This window comes from Gymnoscopelus braueri (genome assembly GCF_963280865.1).
Source record: "Gymnoscopelus braueri genome assembly, chromosome: 9".
Classification (NCBI taxonomy): Eukaryota; Metazoa; Chordata; class Actinopteri; order Myctophiformes; family Myctophidae; genus Gymnoscopelus; species Gymnoscopelus braueri.
Window position 1 is genome coordinate 13979290 of NC_137610.1, and position 23065 is coordinate 14002354.

The window sequence follows — 23065 nt, forward strand, 5'->3', positions numbered from 1 at the left end:
GGTTCAAATCCGGGGTAGAAGAGGAAAGTGACATAGTGCGTAGCTTTAAGGCGTTCATATAATTTATTTTATTTACTGTGTGCCATGCTTTATTGGATCTTTCTTCTCGTCTCTCTCTTTCTCAGGGCAGGAGTTGAGTTTCAGCGCATATGCCTATATGAAAAATGATTGACTTAGCTCGTTTTGTTTTTAATTCTCAATAGCACTTTCGAGAAAGCACTTTTTGGTTTGTGTTCAGGGACGGTTATGTATTGCAGAGAGGCAGAAATGTTTGACTTGAATGCGTGACTTTTTATGATTTTTTTTTCTCCCCAAAAAATGGTCTCTTTTGCCAAAGTGTCTTCCCACCAGTCTATAGCTGGATCTTGCAGTACTGTATGTCTGTGAGGTAGCCTCCTTCCCTTCACCCATGTCCACAAGGCTGGGTGAGAATTATAACTGATCTGGTTGTAAAGGAATACACCACTGTTTTTCAAGCTCATCTCCATGTCTTTATCAGTCGGATTAATGATCAAAACGGAATCCTAGGTCTGTTAACGCTCTGTGTATCATAGATACAAATCACAGATTGTGTGATTAAGTGTGATTGTATCAAAAACTCCAGCCCGCTGCAATAAGGACAGTGGCCTCAAGAACTGTTTGAGAACCAGGCCTTTGAATTGGGGTATTTTAAGACAAGTCAAAATGTGTGACAAATTCTGACTTGAATTCTGCTCCTCCCCATAATTGAATATCTTCATTCAACTTCAACTTCAGCTTTATTCAGAATCATGTAGAAGAGTGTAGAGAGACAGGAAGCTGAGAGCAGACAGAATGGGGAGACACGCAAGACATGATGTCGGGAGTCCGATTCGGAAGTAAGCTTGCAGTTACATTAAATTAAGAATAATAGTAAAAAAAAAATATATATACTGTACAAGGCGCAAGGATGGTACCGTGATATATACACATGATCAAAATACAGGGTTCTGCTGTCTATTTTGCTAAAGAAAAACGGGAAAAATAAAAACAAATACATAACATGTGTGAGGATATACTGTATCTATTATCTACAGTCAGATATACAGTACATAAAGTGTGGCAGCAGTCAATCGTGCAACGTATCAAATATCAACAAATATCATTATGCATGCAGTCAGTTACATAAAATGTTGGACAGGACAGTGTTCCGCAGTCTATAGTGCAACATATCAAATATCAATATAAAAATATAAAATATACATAAGATATGTGAGCATATAACTACAGTCAGATAGACACATTACTGTATCAGTGCTACACAGTCTATTGTGCAACATAACAAATAAAATGGATGAAGATATATACTTAAAGTTTGCGCAACAGGCAGCAGTGCACAAGTGGATGCAAAATATTACATGATAAAGATGGAGAGAACAGGTTACTGTCAGAAGTGCAGCAGGTATGTACAGAATCTCAGATATATTATACACAAAGTAGAAATACAGAATCCTGAACATTCACAAATATGACAGTGGTGTATTCCTTTAACTTATGCAACTTAAGTGGGTTTTCCCTCACATCTAATGCCGTTTTCCACTACCCAGTGGAGGTGGAGTTAGGGGAGGAGAGGACGGGAGGTTTCGGAGAAAGACGTTCTATTTGACAATAGAACCCACCAGAGCATTTTACAGACTGTAGCTCTTATAGTTAAGATTGAAAAGTCCATATTACTTTCTTTTTCTCCTTATTTACGTTTTTTTTTTTACGGAACTGGGACGTATGTCAGGGTTTGTTTGAATCAGGGCAGGGAAACCAGGGTTGTGTACAAGGTCAGAATGTGTCATCCAACTCTTCCCAAACCCCTTGCACTCTGCACCTGACCCATACTGTACTGTGTGTGTGTGTGTGTGTGTGTGTGTGTGTGTGTGTGTGTGTGTGTGTGTGTGTGTGTGTGTGTGTGTGTGTGTGTGTGTGTGTGTGTGTGTGTGTGTGTGCGTCAATTGAGTGTGTGTTACTGTGTACAGTACATCTACACTCTACAGGTATGGTAAGGTGGTATGCATAATAATGGCTTCTTGAAATTCATCTTGTAAATTCAGCCACAGTCCACCTCACCGTCCTATGTGACCTGTGCAATATATATGCATACAGTACATACGTCCTCTAATGGATTGGTGGACGAGCAATTGGTGGACGAGCAATTATTGTTTCCATCCCCTGAAACTTTTACACTCAAGTGTAGGCAAAGTTGGATTTTGCCATGGATGCTGGCTTACCACAACTGACCTATGTGTGCACTCTGTGTGTGAGTGTGTGTGTGTGTGTGTGTGTGTGTGTGTGTGTGTGTGTGTGTGTGTGTGTGTGTGTGTGTGTGTGTGTGTGTGTGTGTGTGTGTGTGTGTGTGTGTGTGTGTGCGTGTGTGTGTGCGTGTCACAGCGTTGTTGTGATATGCCTTTCTTCTTTTTTTGTAAAGTGGACTGATGCTGGCGGTTCCTTGCATATAGAGAGTAACGTGTCCGTTACCTGTCGTCAAATTTAGCTTGTACATTCAGATATGAACCCTAATAAACACGTCAAACCATGAAGGGCGTGGAGTCTTTGTTTTTCCATGGATATCAACAGGACACAAACACACACTCACGCTTGAGCAGATGCTCAAATATGTTTACCTTAAGGGCAGGTGAGCTGGAGGATTAGGTTGCTCACAATTACTGTTATACGCTCATACACTATCCCATCCCCCTCTCCCTTCTCCCTACAATGCAAACACAGACCTGCTTAGCACACTTGGTATCTGCTGTGCCCTCTGGGCTGCTGAGGGGGAACAAGTTCGTGTAACTTGAGGAGGGAGACAGACCCCTCTAAAACACAGGAGGGCAGAAAAAAAAACACCTAAAAAAAATCGTATTACTCTGTTATCAATTCAGGAAGTTGTTCATTGCGGCTCCCTCACTGTCTGCAACTGTGTCTCTGTGTGTGTGTGTGTGTGTGTGTGTGTGTGTGTGTGTGTGTGTGTGTGTGTGTGTTCTTTCCTTGGCACTGACACACCGCTGTTCTCATCACATTCCTCCAGAGTTTTACGAGGGGGACCGCAAGATGATGAATACACCGACCGGTCCACAAATAACCTCCTGTCTCACACAAGTATAACCTCCTTTTGTTCACTCTCTATCTCTCTCTCTCTCCCTTCCTCCCTCACTCTGCTCTCCCACCTTGCCTCCCTCTCTCTCTCTCTCCTTCCATTCCTCCCTCCCTCACACAATGGAAGTGTGCCTGCACCTGCCCGCCCGAGCTCCAGGGGAGTGTGCACAGAGCAGCGGGCGTGCACACGGGAAGGGGAGGGGTTGGAGGACAGGAGAGGTGGGGTCGAGGTTGTGGAGGAACCTGCCTGTCCGCTTGGAGTCCTGGAGAGGAGGAGCATTAAGGGGGTGTGGGTTCTCAAACAAAGGAGACATGTACAACACACCCACCACACACTGACACTACTAGAACGCTGTAGAGAGAGAGACACACACACACACACAGGAGAGAGAAGGGGGAGGGCTTCAGTGTTGTCTACACAGCTGGCGATCCGATCCACAATTCCTCTGGGAGACTTTTGTTAGTTTTAAGTTTTGGGGAGGACATTTTTCAGAGCAACCGCCTCTGTATTCATCCACTATATGGAATATAAGTCACAGCGAGCAGAGAGTGTGAGAGCACACAGTGTACCATGTGTTATCTCTAGTGTGCAAGTAGTGTGTATGTGTATGTGTGTTTGGGTTTGGGATGGAAAAGGGGGGGCGGCAGGACCAACAGCTCTGCTCTTAGCTCAACGCCATGGGGGGTTGCCATAGTTACCCCTCGGCTTCGGAGACGGACGCTGTGAGTCTTCAGCCCTCAGACATCAGCAATGAAAAACTGTAAGTCTTTCTCTGTCATTCTCTCGCATGTCTCTGTGTCCTTCTCTGACCACTTGACTTACATTTCCCGGGGTTATCTGCCATCCAGTCACTGCTGTCATTTATTTGGCTCTTTTTTTTGTCCTGTGTCTGTGCTCTGCCTGCTGTCTACCAAACATCTTGCTTTGGAATGTTTGCTCTCCACCTTGAGTTTCTTTGGCGGCAACACTGTGATGTCTGGGGGGGATTTGCAGTGCCAATTCTGTATCCCATTATCAGTCTTCCTGCTTTCTATTGGAGAGACAAACAGTGCAGGGTAAAGAAATAGAGGAGCAAAAGCAGAGAGATGGGGACGAAGAACGAGACTAAAGGAGGATTGAGCTGCACATGGTTAGCTGAGGAATGTTTTCCAGATAAGAGAGGGTGTGTGTGTGTGTGTGTGTGTGTGTGTGTGTGTGTGTGTGTGTGTGTGTGTGTGTGTGTGTGTGTGTGTGTGTGTGTGTGTGTGTGTGTGTGTGTGTGTGTGTGTGTGTGTGTGTGTGTGTGTGTGTGTGTGTGTGTGTGTGTGTGTGTGTGTGTGTGTGTCTCACATATTTGTCTGATACAATCATTGGAGGTGGATTCCTTTAGCAGTGGGAACATGTGTAAAAACAATTTGGAGTTGACTGAGAATAGATAGATCATGCATATGTTCGTATTATTCCTGCATATTAAAACCCCCAATGTTGATTGAAGAATGTAAACGTTTACTCAAATGAACCCGTGGGTCCTTTTTTTACAGTTCCATGTGGGTACATTTTGACACTCTCAGAGATTAATGTGCACAGAGGATTTTACCGTCTGTCTGTGTGTGTTTTAGGGGTGAGCTTCTGGAGTTCGTTCCGGCTGCGCTGCTGGGAACAGTGTTTATTTGATCCACACAGCAGAGGCAAAAGTAAACACGAAAAGTGAGAGAGCAGGTTCACAAGGACGCCATGTTTACATGCAAACACAATCGTTAGGAGTGTGTGCGTGCGTGCGTGCGTGCGTGCGTGCGTGCGTGCGTGCGTGCGTGCGTGCGTGCGTGCGTGTGTGCGTGTGTGTGTGCGTGCGTGCGTGCGTGCGTGTGTGTTATGTTATGTTGCATGAACAGTATGTGTGTGTGTGTGTGTGTGTGTGTGTGTGCGCACAGGTAACTGGTAGCCAAGGGCTGGCAGGACTAATTGAGCTACAGAAGCTGGCACAGAATAGCCTGTAGGAAGTCAACAAAGCAAGTTCCTCTGTACACTGGGGGAGCCTGTCATGGCATGGTTCAGCATCTGTCATTACTCCCTAATCTTATTACAGTAGATTCCATGCACACACGCTGTACTGTGCCTTCGTACATAAACCACAGTGTGCTGTCTCTTTCTTTCTTTCCCTGTCTCTCTTCTCTACCTGTCTGTCTCTCTCTACCCCTCCTTTGGACAAAACAAAGGTGAAGCTGTTTTGTTCATAAAGCTACATCGTCCAGTACACACTCTCTTCTCTCTTCTCTCTCTCACACACACACACACACACACACACACACACACACACACACACACACACACACACACACACACACACACACACACACACACACACACACACACACACACACACACACACACACACACACACTGGGGGGTGGTACTGAAACTCATGGAGGGCACAGTGTTTCTGTTGTCACAGGAGGCAAGGTCACGCTGAGTAAACGCTCCATGCTACTGTGTTTTGAAATTTGAGCGCAGCAGCAGTTGCCTATTTTCAGAAGAATTTGTAAAGATTTTTGAAGGCAATCAATTTAAAACATAGATTTTGAACGCTTAGCGTGTTTGAGAGAGTACAAAAGTAAGTTAGACACTCACACTGACTTGTAAAAATACACTTTCCTTCTCATCACAAAGCCACCACCGTTGTCGAGAGTGGCTGCCCTGGTTTGCATACATTCAAATCCCTTTGTCCGAGTTGGTCACTTGCGTTTGACTCTCCAGTACATGTCATTGTCAACATACACAAGCACAGCACTATGCCACCAAACATTGTGACTACTCCTCACACGTCACATTTCCAAATTGCCAGAGGTCAGGTGGGCTAGCAATAATTTATGGGCTTTATTATCAGAAGGAATATGTCGTGCCCATGGCAAAAGAGGTTCAGCATGAACAACAAAGGAACCATCCGCACTCATGAACAAAGTTGAAAAGTATTTAATAAGCCGCAGAAGCAATCAACAACGAACACGTTTCGACCTATTGGCTTTTGTCAGCGTTTGAACTGCACCAAGCCAAGTGGACGTGACCTACAGTACATGTATATAGCTGATAGCATAAGACAATACAGCTGTGTCTCATGATCATACCAATCATATACAAAATACACAATACCAAAATTACAAAGAGTTAGGGAAACAAGTTGAAACATTACAAATCCCACAACAAACCACAACCCAAAGAGACTCAGCAGACATACTGTAACTGGGCCTCTGCTTCGTGTGTTACATTGCACCAAGTCAGATCCCTTAGTTATCTGCTCTTATAAAGCTGACCATTGCAGGATTCTACCCCATTAACGCTAATTACAGCGGCTCAGTAATGATTGGTTTCATTACATTACCTACAGAACCACTGGTTCAGCGGTCCATTCGGTTGCTGCAAAAGAAGTGTGTGTGTGCATGTGTGCGAGTGTGTGTGTGTGTGTGTGTAAGAAAAATAACCAGATAGGCAGAGGCCATAAAAGTGTGTTATCTACTGACTGCAGCAGGAGTAGTTTATCCAGTGACCCATCGATTGCTCTACACTGCAATATCTTCTCTCTCTCTCTATCTGCAACAACTTCTCTCCCTGCTCCTGCTGACTGTCTCATTTTCTCTCCTCTGCTTGCTTTCAATCTATCTCTCTTTCCCCTTCTCCCCGTTGCTTCTCTCTCCCAACTGCCATCCCCCCAACCCCCCTTGTCTCTCTACGGCTCATTAAATCTGTGCTGAACTCTCTAGGGGAATTAACAACAATAATCTGGAGGAGCGTCCGTACCTCCAGCAGCAGCATGTGTGCCGGCAAATCACGCACACAGACATGGCTGCCCTTGTTGCCCTGCCGCCTGGCATTGACCAGGCAGAGTGGCTAGCCAGTAACAGTAAGTAGACCCTATAATGTCACTACACTGGATTCTGCTTTATTTGACAGATATCTGCTCTCTTCTTGCAACATCTGTTAGAGAGAGCCACTCCTCTAGTAGTGTACTGTGATGATCCTTGTCTCTGGTCTCTGGAACTAACATGTAGCCGTGTGGGTCTCTTGACTCAAATCCTGCCTGAACTTTCTGTGTAGTTCCTACCTACTGTCTTTCTCTCAATGTGTCTGTACCTCAATAAAGAAAAAGAATTAATGGAAGTGAATTGCCCATTCACTTTATAAGCAGAGAAAAACATTCAATGCGGTGCGACAGCTTAGCTAACAACACTGTAGAGCTCAAGACCCTGATGCTAGATGAGAGAGTGTGGAAGGCAGCGATTCAGGAGTCCTATAGTTGCTGTTGGCTAGACCACACTCTTGCATCGCATCGTATATGAGAGGGCAAACTAGCAGAACTTAAATACACAAGTATTGCTGTCACTCTGTCAACTGTTTTTACCACTTGAACCACAGCATCTGGTTGCAACGTGTTGTGAGCTTATAGATTGGCTATTTTTTGTCTTAAGTCCAAGTCCGGTCCAGGACCAGAGCCAACTCAGGTCCAGTTTACTATGTCTAGAGGGTAGTAAGTGGTTAAATGGTTTTATGAACCCATTGCATTACGGTATGTAATCGTGTGCATGTAATTTTCTTTATTTCTGTAGCAATAGCGTTCTTCAAGAACATCAACCTGTTCTCCAGTGCATTGTCGGAGTTCTGCACCTCCAGCACCTGCCCGGCTGCCTGTGGCCCCGGCAACACGTACGTTACAGGAGACACAGCCGCACCCACATGCATAGACACACAATTATTGCAATCTTTGTATTACGAATGGTAATCAACTTTGGTGTACGCACAGCACACAATGTTTTCAGTAATGCAATGAAATGACTGTAATGTGTGTGTGTGTGTGTGTGTGTGTGTGTGTGTGTGTGTGTGTGTGTGTGTGTGTGTGTGTGTGTGTGTGTGTGTGTGCGTGTGTGCGCGCGCGTGTATACAAAGGGTTTATGTTTGGATTGATGAGCAGGGCAAGAAGCTGAAGTGCTCTGCTCCTCTGTACTTTGACTACGCCATGTCATACATCCAGGAGCTGCTGGCAGACGAGGATGTCTTCCCTACCAAAGCAGGTAAACCACACCACTATTTATGGTTCACAGTAAAGTCCTTATTCTTTTGGACACGTTTCCCTTTGGGTCCATTTTTAGAGTTACACGTTGTACTTCGTCATACTATGAAAATAGCCAATCTGTGCCGATCCTTGCTCGAGCCGATCCGTGTCGTGCAGCAAGAGTGGCTGATCTTCAGGCTCACATCGCATCACATCGCGAAGCGGCGTGTACTTGTAGATCTGCTATTTTTTCTTATTTTTAAAATGTTAGAAAACAATGACATGCCCTAAATTAAGGACGCCATGTTGAAACGTGGTTAAAACGCATGTTGTGTCATACACTACATGACATTTTGTGTTCCGATATGTGGATGTATTATTGACACTTTTAACCTGTGTCATTGTTGTTATTATTGTTATGATTATTATTATTATTATTAACCCCTCCCCCCTCATACTCTCCCAGGTGCAGTGTTCCCCACAGGCTTTGTGTTTCTGGTGCAGAAAGTGTTTCTGCTGCTGTTCAGAAGCCTGGCTCACATCTACTGGTCTCACTACAGACACACGCTGGCACTGGGGCTGCACCCGCACCTCAACTCACTCTTCATGCACCTCACTCTCTTCTGCCGCCAGCATGCACTGCTGGATCCAGAGGACACAGAGCCTCTGCAGGACCTGATCATGGCTCTGGGACAGCACAACTACAGCTAAAGAGCACACACACACACACACACACACACACACACACACACACACACACACACACACACACACACGCACACTGAGGATTTTACTGTGCACAGACACACACATATGCATGACTTCTTCTATGGATTTTTTTCTTCAGAGGACTACATTAATGGCTCATTCCCTGAGCCCCCATTCGCCCCGCTACATGCATTGTGAAGGAGGAAAGAGCCAGCTCAACAACGTACAGTATGTGCTGTGCTGTGAAATGATTCAACTAGAACACATGAGTCTGCGTGTCACTCTTCAACCACTTCAGCCCCTGTTTCAGAAATAAGCGAAAGTAGCCAATCTACAAGCTCACAACCTCGCAATGCGTTGTGAGCTTGTAGATCTGCTATTTTCACTAGTTTGAGAATTCTCTGAAAATGTTTACCTATTAATAACATGCCCAAAATAGGAACGCCAGGGTTAACGTGGTTAATCCAGGGTATTCTCAAACTAGTGAAAATAGCAGATCTACAAGCTGTACGTTGTTGAGCTGGCTCTTTCCTCCTTCACAATGCCCTGGACTCTTTCAGTTGTTTACCTTCATGCTTGGACTTCAAAGAAAAGGGACTGACAGATTTAATGTGAACATAAAAAGGTCAATGGATTCAGCCCTTCCCCTTTTTAATGTATATAATTTAAATAGGTCTTGTGAGATATGCCATATTGTAAGTGTACATCTTACAGTGTATTTTAAAATGATGTGTTATAATGTTATAAGCAGGTCAAGGACCTTAAGGTCCTCATTTTAAACTTAGAAAAATAAAAACACTTTAAAGATTTGTTTTACCAGTATGTTTAATTGATGTTAATTATTTCTGACAATTCACTTTTGCGGTCGTTGTGAAATTGAAGCATTCTAAACAACCATCAAAATAATCTCTATTGTTCATTTAACTGTTGACTAACTGCTGTTTCTCTTTGAATATAATACACAGTCCAATGTGGGCTATACTATCTGTAGCATGTGATTCTAAACCTTACTGAAATCAGACAAATTTAAGCCACAATACGTAGTACCACAGCCATTTGAAGTATTACAAAATCATAGAATATTTAGTAAGATGGACAGTTTTCCTAGTTTCTATGTTTTCTACTTGCTGCCAGTACCGTAATTGCTATTTGCAGGTAGATTATTATTACTATTATTATGCCTAGTTGTTTTATTAATTGTTTTCACTGACAGACAAAACTTTGAAGTTTCAAGGTTGTTCTTTATTGTTACATCTTGTGTACAGGTACATAAGAGTAAAATGTATTTTTGTTTGGCTTCCTTCAGTCAATGTGGCAACATATGTTCAAACAAGAATACATAAACATATTTTATCCCTACAAATGCGCATGGAGCTGCACACCCGCATGCACAGGACATCTTGGTATGTTAATTTTGTGAGTGTCTTGCAAGCCTGTACGGGCTGGGCATTTTGTGGTGCAGCCAGGACACTATAATAAAAAATAACTATCTATCTATCTATCTATCTATCTGTAGGATGTCGGCGGTCACTGAGATTAATGTATATGCAAAACAAAGTCGGACTCCATCATTTTCTCTGGTCCCGTGCCAAATATGATTAATGATGACATATACTGATGTCATCATTGACATACGGTTTATTGTCAAAACATGCTCATCTGATTCTGGACCATGATGACCATCTACAGTTCGGACCAGGAGGCAGACTTGCAGACATAGGCTACACGCGTCTCTGTGAATCCACCACAACAGCCATGATGAGCCACCCACCAAAACCCCACAGACATTGTTAGATTACACTCGAAGGTGATGGAGACAGCTGGGACGAGGCAGTGTCAGGGTGTACAGGGCCGGTCCTCTGATAATGTTTAAGCCTTAAGTTTGGCCATTTAAGCCTTAAATGGCCACTCAACCATGTGACTTCTGGAGTAGCAGGTGAATGCTAATATCAACTCTTAAGAGCTCAAAGCTAGCAACTTCAGGACCAGAGTTGCAAACAACATGCGTCAAAAGTCACTTATGTGGCCTGAATGGTTAGGATAGCTCCACCTGGGCGCCCGCTGGCCTAGCGGTCCAGGCGCATACCACATAGGCTGTTAATCCAGTTTTACAGCGTGTTGTAGGTTTGACTCCCGGTCCCGAGGGTCTCCCCATTTCCTGTCAGCCTACTTTCCTCTCAAATAAAGGCAGAAAAAGACCCAAAAATATTAAAGAAACGTATGGAGGGCCAGAGCATTTAGGCCAGAGTAAATGCGTGCATGGTGCTTTTTTTCTAATCTGGGCCCCCATCTGAAAACATTGTGTGCCAGGGACCCCATAAGAGATTTGTGTAAAAACATTACAAATCATTCCAAGTTTTCCAACATTTTTCTAGACTTCAGTGATGCTTGCGGACCTCGGCTCAGCCTCCTCCCTGACTGCTTCACTGTAGTGCCAATAATCACGGTAAAGCACACCCTCTCGTGTAATATTTCTCAATTTGGAAACGGGTGCTACGGAGGATGTGGAGTGATTTAAAACGAGCGCTTCCAAACTCTAATACGTAGAAGGAATCATGAATGCATGGAGTTTATTGACACAAAGATGCTCATAACATGAAATTGATGGATATTTTTGAAACAAAATGAAAAAGAGGAGAACCCAAGCGTACAGGTGCAATATAGTTTGTGGTTTATTATTATTATCATTATTGCCAGACCCAGAGGGTCGGCCTACATGAGGCTCTGCCCCCTTTCGTCCATACATGGGCGAAAAAGACCGGCTGTATAAAAGGGACCCTTTCTTCTCCATACATGGGCATAAAAGGGACACAGGCTGACACGTAATACGAAGTCCGTCATACGAAGTCCTTATAAAGTACTAGGAATTTATTCTGGGTCTGGCAGAACCAGGTCTCCTGGTCTTGTTTTTTTGGGCGGTGAAACCGCCCCTATAAGTGAGGTTTGGATATTTTTACAACAAATCCTGCGCTGTGATTGGCCAAAAATGTACCCCGCCTAACCCTGCACCGTGATTGGCCAATCACAGTCTATTCAGGACTGTGATTGGCCAGTGTCACATGACACATGTGCATAGCCCTATATAAGAAACCATAACTTTAAAAAAAACATAAATTTGTTTTTTTTTAAGTTATGGTTTCTTCCATCATAAAGAGTGTTTCAATAAATGTATTTATTCTTTGTACATGATTGGTTGACTCCATTCAGTATTGTGATTAGCTAGCAAGACACCGCCCACTTCACACTGGGTGTGATTTTTACATATCACTTGAGATCAGCAGCAACTACATCACCTGGTGGTTTATGATCCATTTAGTATGGAAATTAGAAACTGTCAGTGTCCATCTAATGTAAAACAGCGATAGGCTCCTGACATATGGACCAGGCAGTCAGTGGGCCACATGGCTCAGGAACAGTTGGTTACCAAGGCTTACTTATGGGTTGCAAATCTGCTATAGATGCTATCTTTCAGTGGATATTCTTGGAATGTTCTATTGTGTACTCAAATGATATTTGAAATCTGCAATTTCTAATTTCCTCCAAAACATAGAACATTCTCTGGAATTTTAGGACAAGGTCAACATACTAGCACACTGAGCAAGCAGAATACTGTATGTTTTATGTGTTGCCTTATGATTGTTTTAGTTATTAAACTTTCCAAGTAATGCTTCTTTTGCCTCTTACGTTTTGTTTACATTTTCAAGGCTTCAAGTTGTTTATCCCTTTATAAAGAGGGGTCTTCGTAATTGTACACATAACTGACCAAAGTTATAAATGTATTGAGGACATTGCCGGCTCAATTGAACTGTGTGATTAGACCTACAGTACCAGTAGAAATAGGAATTTAATTCCCGTTCAAACATTCAGAGCTCTGCTGGATATTGACCAGGCAAGTATGTGGTAATCAATCACCTTGGACCTGATGGCCCAAGTGGTATAGCCTACTTGAGCAATGACCATAGACCAATTGCCATGACATGACTAGCCTATGTACTCACATTTTGTACTTAAGTAAAAGTACCAATAACATGTAGAAATACTCTGTTACAAATAAAGTCTGGTATTCAAAATTTACTTGAGTAAAAGTACAAAGGTATTCGCATTAAAATATACTTAAGTACTGAAAGTAAAAGTACTCATTTTGTAGAATGTCCCATTTCACAAGTTTCCAAATGTGTAAAAATACTTTGAAAATAACAGATCTACGAATCGTTTTGAGCTTGTAAATCGGCTATTTTCAAATAGCCTAAGTATGCATAGGGCTGAAGTGGTTAACATATTATGTTTTGTAATAATAATCTAAATCTAACCATATTAGTAACTAAAGTTGTCAAATACATGTAGTGGAGTAAAAGTACAATATGTGCCTCTGAGATGTAGTGGAGTAAAAGTAAAAGCATAGAAAAATTGAAATACTCCAGTAAAGTAAAAATTCTAAAAAAAAGATAAGGAATTTAAATACAGCACTTGAGTACATATGTACTTAGATTGATTGAATCAATTCAACTGCCTTTAAGAGAACACCACATCTACAACGCATTCTGGAAGTAAAGTGCTGTAGCTACGACCCAGCCTTGCCTTCCCTTGTTGATCCATTCCAGCCTGCATTGGTTTGGTTCGGTTTGGTTTGGTTCGGTTGTTCCAACCCAAGAAGCTGTTCCAGAGACTTTGAGCAGCAGTTTGCCATCATGGGTCACCATGGAAGCAAAACCCATCTGGCTCCTGACAGCCACAAGACCACAGTCTCTGAAGTCTCACCACCATTGGTACCATTTGTTCAGGTAAGATTGACCTTTAGTTTTTAACAAGTAAATTAACATGAATTGAAGTGCATTGTGTTGTTGTATATCGTTGCTGTCGGGCAAAAACCTCTTATCTCCATATACTTCAATTTGTTGTGTTTTTTTTTTGTTAACGCCCTACTTGATCACACTACAGCGTCTGTGTTTCGGTAGATCTTGTAGATCTGCTACTTTAGCTATTTTTGAATTTGAATCCTGAAAAGTAACCGTTTTGGTTTTTGGACATATGAGGTAGACCCGGAAGACACGATATTCACTTTAACGTGTGGGTTACATGTTCATTGGCACGTTAAAGATGAATTATTACACTTTGGTAGAGGTGTGGGTTGTCGTGTACCTCTTGCCACGATGTAACTCCAAAATATTGAGTAGATATATAAAGTACGTTACACGTTCGTTAGCACTTGACTCCAAATATCGATACGGTAGGCCTACTTTTCAAACGGACATGCCATTTGGCACGTTTAACTCAAAATGTTGATATCATAACGTCTGTTAGAACGCCGTTTCTCAGCGTCTGGTCTGGTCCGCAATGCATGGTGAAACTATAGGCCTCAAAATCACTCTTTAACACAATTTAGTAGATGCTGGAATATGAACCTCTTTGTTTTTCAGTTGAGATTAATCAAGTTTAAATCTACATCATCATGCCTAGCTTGCTGTCATGACAGATACCTCAAATCAAATTAAAATAATTTGCAGAGACATTATTCAAATAACATTATGATGTTGCCACTTAACATGAGTAATTTGGTACATATTATGCAGATGTGATGCTGCCCTCAGAAGATATTCCAATGAATATAATTCTTTTTTTATTAAAGCACATATTCAACAACTCAATTATAAGCAAGTAAATATGAAAAAAGTATCACATGATATTAATCAGTATAGGCTATGTATTTACGTGTATTCTTTTGTGACCATATCATTTTAACTACCTATTCCAAAAGGAAATATGGTCTTAAATCAGGTTAATCTGAAATGAATATGAAATAATATTTAATAATATTCTGTTTATTTTCCAGCTTGATTTCCACCAGGACAATGTTCTACCTCCAGCCCAGCAGAACCCACAGTGGCATGCAATGGCCAGTGGTTGTTCAGTGGAGACCACTTGGCACTGGGGTACTTTTAAGAGAGTCTCAGTGCCTGTCAGAGACTCACCGCAACATGGTGCAGAGGTAAGTGTTGACCTATTTAGTTTGACAAATAAATGACCATGAATGCATTGTGTTGTATTCACTATATCGTTAAATGGACATGTTCATTGGCATGTTAAAGCAAAATTACACTTTGGTAAAGGTTTGTGTAGTACCTCTTGCAAGGATTGTGTAACTCCAAATACTGATGACATCTTTCAGTAGTTGCTCTGTTGATTAAATCATGATAATTCACAGTATTGCATGGTGAAACAGGTCAAGTGGATTCTGACAATGTGTAACTTTACGAAACTCGACATATGGCACGAGTGTGGGGGGAAAAAGCTGTGGGAGGAGTAGCGCAGCAAAATAAGGTTTATCTATAATAATAATAATAATAATAATAATAAAGTCAGAAGATTACTACAGCCCTGTTAGGGCAACCACACTAATTAGATTGTTATAAAGAGTGACATATAACAAATGCAACAGTAGATGTACAGTATCACATAGTATAATCAGTAAATATGAATTCATGTGTATTTTTGTTACCATATCTTTTTAACTACCTGCTCTGCACACTATATTAAAAGAAATATTCTGTTTAATTTCCAGGTTGATTTCCAGGTGAAATCCTACACCCCCGACATAGACTACCAAGACCTCTTTAAAGATGAGCCTGATGAGGGTAGGATCCCCACACCCGAAGTCTGTGCCTATATGCTGTCATTGAACTGCAAAGACAGTCTAAACATGCTGTACATTACATTACATTACAATCATTAACAGACGCTTTTATCCAAAGCGACTTACAATAAGTGCATTCAACATAGGTAGGGAACGAAACTACTAATCACCAGAAGCATTAAGTGCATTCTCTTCTAAAACAAGCAACCAAGAGTATACTTAGCGCTAAAGTAAAAGTGCAATATATCAGCTACCTACTTTCATAAACAGATGAGACAAAATAGGAAAATCAAATGAGCAAGAGCTAAAATAAATAAGTGTATCGAATAAACAAGATTCAATAAAAACAATAAAACAAGAGTTCGTACAACTAGTTAACAACAAGTAGGCAAGGCGAGGAGGAAGGGCAGTGTTTCCTGAAGAGGTGGGTTTTCAGCCTGCGGCGAAAGATGGGCAGTGACTCTGCTGTCCTGACATCAGTGGGGAGTTCATTCCACCACTGTGGGGCCAGAACAGAAAAAAGTCGTGACCGTGTAGATCGGCCAGAAGGACCCTTGAGCGACCAGGCAATCTGCTGTATATAGCAAAAGAACTGCACACACACACGCACACGCGCACGCACACACACACACACACACACACACACACACACACACACACACACACACACACACACACACACACACACACACACACACACACACACACACAGGTACGGTTTATTGTCAAAACATGCTCATCTGATTCTGGACCATGATGACCATCTACAGTTCGGACCAGGAGGCAGACTTGCAGACGTAGGCTACACGCGTCTCTGTGAATCCACCACAACAGCCATGATGAGCCACACCCCATAGACATTGTTAGATTACACTCAAAGGTGATGGAGACAGCTGGGACGAGGCAGTGTCAGGGTGTACAGGGCCGGTCCTCTGATAATGTTTAAGCCTTAAGTTTAGCCATTTAAGCCTTAAATGGCCACTCAACCATGTGACTTCTGGAGTAGCAGGTGAATGCTAATATCAACTCTTAAGAGCTCAAAGCTAGCAACTTCAGTGCTTTTTTTCTAATCTGGGCCCCCATCTGAAAACATTGTGTGCCAGGGACCCCATAAGAGATTTGTGTAAAAACATTACAAATCATTCCAAGTTTTCCAACATTTTTCTAGACTTCAGTGATACTTGCGGACCTCGGCTCAGCCTCCTCCCTGACTGCTTCACTGTTGTGCCAATAATCACGGTAAAGCACACCCTCTCGTGTAATATTGCTCAATTTGGAAACGGGTGCTACGGAGGATGTGGAGTGATTTAAAACGAGCGCTTCCAAACTCTAATACGTAGAAGGAATCATGAATGCATGGAGTTTATTGACACAAAGTTGCTTATAACATGACATTGATGGATGTTTTTGAAACAAAGTGAAAAAGAGGAGAACCCCAAGCGTACAGGTGCAATATAGTTTGTGGTTTATTATTATTATCATTATTTTTTTACATATCACTTGAGATCAGCAGCAACTACATCACCTGGTGGTTTATGATCCATTTAGTATGGAAATTAGAAACTGTCAGTGTCGACCTAATGTAAAACAACGATAGGCTCCTGACATATGGACCAGGCAGTCAGTGGGCCACATGGCTCAGGAACAGTTGGTTACCAAGGCTTACTTATGGGTTAATCTGCTATAGATGCTATCTTTCAGTGGATATTCTTGGAATGTTCTATTGTGTACTCAAATTATATTTGAAATCTGCAATTTCTAATTTCCTCCAAAACATAGAACATTCTCTGGAATTTTAGGACAAGGTCAACATACAAGCACACTGAGCAAGCAGAATACTGTATGTTTTATGTGTTGCCTTATGATTGTTTTAATTATTAAACTTTCCAAGTAATGCTTCTTTTGCCTCTTACGTTTTGTTTACATTTTCAAGGCTTCAAGTTGTTTATCCCTTTATAAAGAGGGGTCTTCGTAATTGTACACATAACTGACCAAAGTTATAAATGTATTGAGGACATTGCCGGCTCAACTGAACTGTGTGATTAGACCTGCAGTACCAGTAGAAATAGGAATTTAATTCCCGTTCAAACATTCAGAGCTCTGCTGGATATTGACCAGGCAAGTATGTGGTAATCAATCACCTTGGACCTGATGGCCCAAGTGGTATAGCCAAGCAATGACCATAGACCAATTGCCATGACATGACTAGCCTATGTACTCACATTTTGTACTTAAGTAAAAGTACCAATAACATGTAGAAATACTCTGTTACAAATAAAGTCTGGTATTCAAAATTTACTTGAGTAAAAGTACAAAGGTATTCGCATTAAAATATACTCAAGTACTGAAAGTAAAAGTACTCATTTTGTAGAATGTCCCATTTCACAAGTTTCCAAATGTATAAAAAATACTTTGAAAATAACAGATCTACAAATCGTTTTGAGCTTGTAAATCGGCTATTTTCAAATAGCCTAAGTATGAATAGGGCTGAAGTGGTTAACATTATGTTTTGTAATAATAATCAAAATCTAACTATATTAGTAACTCAAGTTTTCAAATACTTGTAGTGGAGTAAAAGTACAACATGTGCCTCTGAGATGTAGTGGAGTAAAAGTAAAAGCATAGAAAATTTGAAATACTCCAGTAAATTAAAAATTATAAAAAAAATAAGGAATTTAAATACAGTACTTGAGTACATATGTACTTAGATTGATTGAATCAATTCAACTGCCTTTAAGAGAACAACGTAACTGAACTGAATTCTAGGATAGAGAAAGTTAAACAGTAAACAATAAAATGATAGGAAAAAAAACAGAGACATAACAGTAACACCCTTCATCACCATCTTCTCTTCGCATGAGTGAGGCTGGGAACGAGGAGCTTGCCCCGCCGAGCACCAGAGGTAGTCCCAACATAATCAGTAACATGATCCAACACGTGATCAGTGGTGGGAAAAGTACTCGCATTTGTTACTTAAAGGGGAAATCCACCCATTTTCAATATTTAACTATGTCATTAATATAGCATAAAGGAGTTGTGTGGAAATAAGAAAAAATTTAAAAAAAAATTAACATTGCAAAAAAATGTAACATTGCAAAAAAATTAACATTGCAAATTACACTGTGATGACTCATCATGGTGTAATTTGCAATGTTAATTTTTTTGCAATGTTACATTTTTTTGCAATGTTAATTTTTTTTTAAATTTTTTCTTATTTCCACACAACTCCTTTATGCTATATTAATGACATAGTTAAATATTGAAAATGGGTGGATTTCCCCTTTAAGTAAAAGTATCAATACTGCAATGTAGAAATGCTCTGTTACTTACAACTACAAGTAGAAGTCCGGAATTAAAAATGCACTTGAGTGAAAGTACAAAAAAAAATATTGATATCAAAATGTACTTAAAGTACCAAAAGTAGAAAGTACTCATTATGCAGAATGTCCCGTTTCACAAGTTTTCAAATGTATAAAATGTATAAAAATCTTTAGAAAATATCAGATCTACAAGCTCACAATGTGTTGCATCGCGAGGTATTGTGAGCTTGTAGATCAAATGTAGGGCTGGTGAAGTGGTTAATGTATGTTTTGTATTAATAATACAAATCGACAAAGTAATTAACTAAAGTTTTCAAATAATTGTAGTGAAGTAAAAGTATAATATTTGCCTCTGAGATGTAGTGGAGTAGAAGTATTGAAATTTGGAAATACTCCAGTAAAGTAAAAAAAAAAAAAAAACTCCAATTGTACTTGCTGTAGCCTACAGTGCTTGAGTATATGTACTTAGTTACTTTACACCTCTGCCACATTGACCAAATGCCATGACATGATTAGCCTATGCTACTACTATGGCTACTACCGAGGTGTTCAAAGGTGTTATACTTCAGTACCCTGACCCAAAGCTCAATTGTATTCTAGTCATATCAGCCATTCTTTCAGGTTATTTTTGAGTTTGTGTAGGGAGCATAGCGCAAATGCTTCACACTGCGCAAATATTACTGAGAGTACGGTAGATGAGAAGTGACGTCAGATGAACACTGAATTCCGAACAAAAACAAAAAAAAGACACACCAGCACCACCCTGTGGCACCATCTGGCATTGCATTTACCAACTGACCGTTACCGTAATAGATGATATATAATCAAAACATTTGAAGGTGCCCAGAAATACCAGGTGCACTCTGTTCTGGACTTCTGGTTACCGTAAAATATTATCTTTTTTTTTTTAAAGTCGCATTGAAGTTAACCGTAACACAAAACATTAGTCGTCGTCTTCCCCACACACACACAAGCTCTGACGTTTGTAACGTACTTATTTCCATAAAAACAACCACGTCAACAGAAAATAAATATCGGGCGACTTTTACAAAGGTTACGGTAGGGCATCTCGTGATCTCGATAACGTACACATGCCATATTAGGGCAATGCACCTTGGCGGCTTCTCTGATTGTGATTGGCCAAGCCAACCTGTGGGCCTCGCGGATTGGCCGAGCCTTGTGCCGCTGTATGAGTATAGACCGGAGCGCGCGGTTTAAACCTTCAGTGTTCTTGCAATACTCGACTCGACCGGTACTGTTGACGTCTCTTCTTCATCGAAGCCTCTTCAACTGCCTTTGAGTTCATCACACGTCATCGACGCATTCTCGGATTATTATCGATCCAGCCTTGCTAACCGACATTGTTTCGGTTCTACATTGTATCGGGTGTATTATTATAAGAGTTCCAGAGACTTTGTTTGAGCTAGCAGCATCTTCATCCTGCTATCATGGGTCACCGAGCCAGCAAGCCTCGTCTGGCTCCTGCCAGCCGCAGGACCACATCACCACCGTTGGTACCATTTGTTCAGGTAAGCGTCGACCTTTAGTCTTTTTAAACAAGTAAATTAGCATGAATTGAAATGCATTGTGTTGTATTGCTGTCGGACAAAAAACGTTTTTTTCGTAAATGAACGCCCTACTTGATCACTCTACAAGCTTCACAATCGCCGCGTTTTGAGCTGGCAAATCTGTTACTTTTGCTATTTTTGAACTTGAATCCTGAAAAGTAATAGTTTTGGTTTTTGGACATGAAGTTTCCCCCCGACAGAGACGATTTTCACTATAACGTGTGGGTTACATGTTCATTGGCCGTTAAAGATGAGTTATTACACTTTGTTAGAGGTGTGTGGGTTGTGTAGGCCTACCTCTTGCCAAGATGTAACTCCAAAATATTGAGGAGATATGTAACATACGTTACATGTTCATTAGCACTCGACTCTAAATATTAACGTTGTCGTTGGCCTACTTTTCAAACGGACATGCATTTGGCACGTTTAACTCAGTCAAAATGTTGATATCACGTACGTTAGAAAGCCGTTTCTCAACGTCTGGTCCGGGGCCCACCAACCAACGGGTCAAAATGGACCCTCGCGGGTTTGTAACTGAGAGAGCATGAATGGAACCTTTTTTCTCTCTTCATCTTTGGGATCCCAATCTACCCTGTACAATCCTCAGTGTTTATTTAACTCTGAGAGTGTACCAATGGAACCAAATGGACCGTTACGGGTCCATTTGGTTCCGGTTGGCGAGGGTCCATGTGGACCTCCTGGTGGTCCCTGGACCTGACGTTGAGAATCAGTACGTTAGAAGATGTGGGTGTAGTTACATGTCATGATGTAACTAACTCCAAAACATTGATTTATCTCCAATAGTTGCTCTGTTAACTGTTAAAAACTAGCCATGGTTCACATGACGCTTGTATACAAGCGTCATGGTGCCGAGTCCCCCTGGTCTAAAGTTGTGTTCGATTTTTTCACATTGCCATCTCTCACATAAACATAAACGTTCAGATTTCAAATATAAAGTGCTTACCACCGAGCCACGGATGTTACAAGGCGATGCGGACCGCGATGAGTACCCGTATCTCCCGTATTGTTCAATAAAAAGCATTTTAATCCCATCGCCGGCCATTTTCTCCAAATTGTCTCCTATACTTTCAACCATGCGACACTAATGGTTGGGAGGTGTATTGCACTCTGATACATTACAAAAGAAAAAAAAAGAAAAAAAGAAAATGGCCGGCGATGGGATTAAAATGCTTTTTATTGAACAATACGGGAGATACGGGTACTCATCGCGGTCCGCATCGCCTTGTAACATCCGTGGCTCGGTGGTAAGCACTTTATATTTGAAATCTGAACGTTTATGTTTATGTGAGAGATGGCAATGTGAAAAAATCGAACACAACTTTAGACCAGGGGGACTCGGCACCATGACTGTCATGGTATGACAGTCATGTTTCAGGGCTAGTTAAAAACATGATTCAAATCTAAATATTCTCTCCAAAGGTGAGAATATTTACAATGCAATACTAATGTATGGTGATTGGTGAAAGTAGGCATTAAAATCACTCTTAACACCATGCAGATGATGGAATATGCACCTCTTTGTTTTTCAATTGAGATTACTAATGAGATTGAGTTTAAATCTACATCATCATGCCTATAGCTTGCTGTCATGACAGATACCTCAAATTAAAATGAAAATAATTTGCAGAGACATTATTCAAATAAATTATGATGTTGCCACTTAACATGAGCAGTTTGGTAATATCATACAAGATTTTTGTATTTTATTAAAGCACATAACTCAATTATAGTGTCAAGTAGATATGAAAAAGTACAGTATCACATGATATTAATCAGTAAGTATTTATGTGTATTCTTTTGTAACCATATCTTTTTAACTACCTATTCCAAAAGGAAATATGGTCTTAAATCAGGTTAATCTGAAATGAATATGAAATAATATTTCATAATATTCTGTTTATTTTCCAGCTGGATTTCCACCAGTACAATGTTCTACCTCCATTCCAGCAGACCCCGCAGTGGCATGCAATGGCCAGTGGTTGTTCAGTGGAGACCACTAGGACCTGGGGTACTTTTAAGCGAGTAGAGGTAAGTGATGTTGACCTATTTAGTTTCACAAAGACATTACCATGAATGCATTGTGTTGTATTCACTATAACCAGTGGTGTAAAGTAACTAAGTATATTTACTCTTACTCAATTTACTAGTACTGTACTTAAGTACAATTTTGGAGTTCTGGAGTATATCCAGTTTTCAGTACTTTTACTTCTACTCCATTACATCTCAGAGGCAAATATTGTGCTTTTACTCCCCTACAATTATTTGAAAACTTTAGTAACTACTTACTTTGTAGAATTTGATTATTATTACAAAACATACATTGACCACTTCCACCCTATATACTTTTCGGCCATTTGAAAATAGCCGATCTACAAGCTCACAATGTGTAGCATAGCGACGCATTGTGAGATTGAGTTTGTAGATCTACTATTTTCAAAAGATTTGTATACATTTGAAAACTTGTGAAATGGGACATTCTACTTTTGGTACTTTAAGTACATTTTAATGTCAATACTTTTGTACTTCTCAAGTACATTTTGAATTCCAGACTTTCACTTGTAACAGAATATTTCTATATTGCAGTATTGATACTTTTACTTAAGTAAAAAAGTGCGAATACTTTTTCCACCACTGACTAAAACATTACATGGACATGTTCATTGGCATGTTAAAACAAAATGCCACTTTGGTAAA

The 23065-nt window shown here is 40.8% G+C and overlaps 1 protein-coding gene across 1 annotated transcript; it reads left to right on the top strand.

The window, feature by feature from the left end:
* The first annotated feature begins 3463 nt into the window (after positions 1-3463).
* LOC308092522 (MOB kinase activator 2) lies at positions 3464-9739 on the top strand. The gene is made up of 5 exons (XM_080438460.1): positions 3464-3863; positions 6838-6977; positions 7681-7777; positions 8018-8142; positions 8590-9739. The coding sequence occupies exons 1-5, from the start codon at positions 3781-3783 to the stop codon at positions 8832-8834; spliced, it is 690 nt and encodes a 229-aa protein (XP_080294586.1). The 5' UTR covers positions 3464-3780; the 3' UTR covers positions 8835-9739.
* Positions 9740-23065: the final 13326 nt, after the last annotated feature.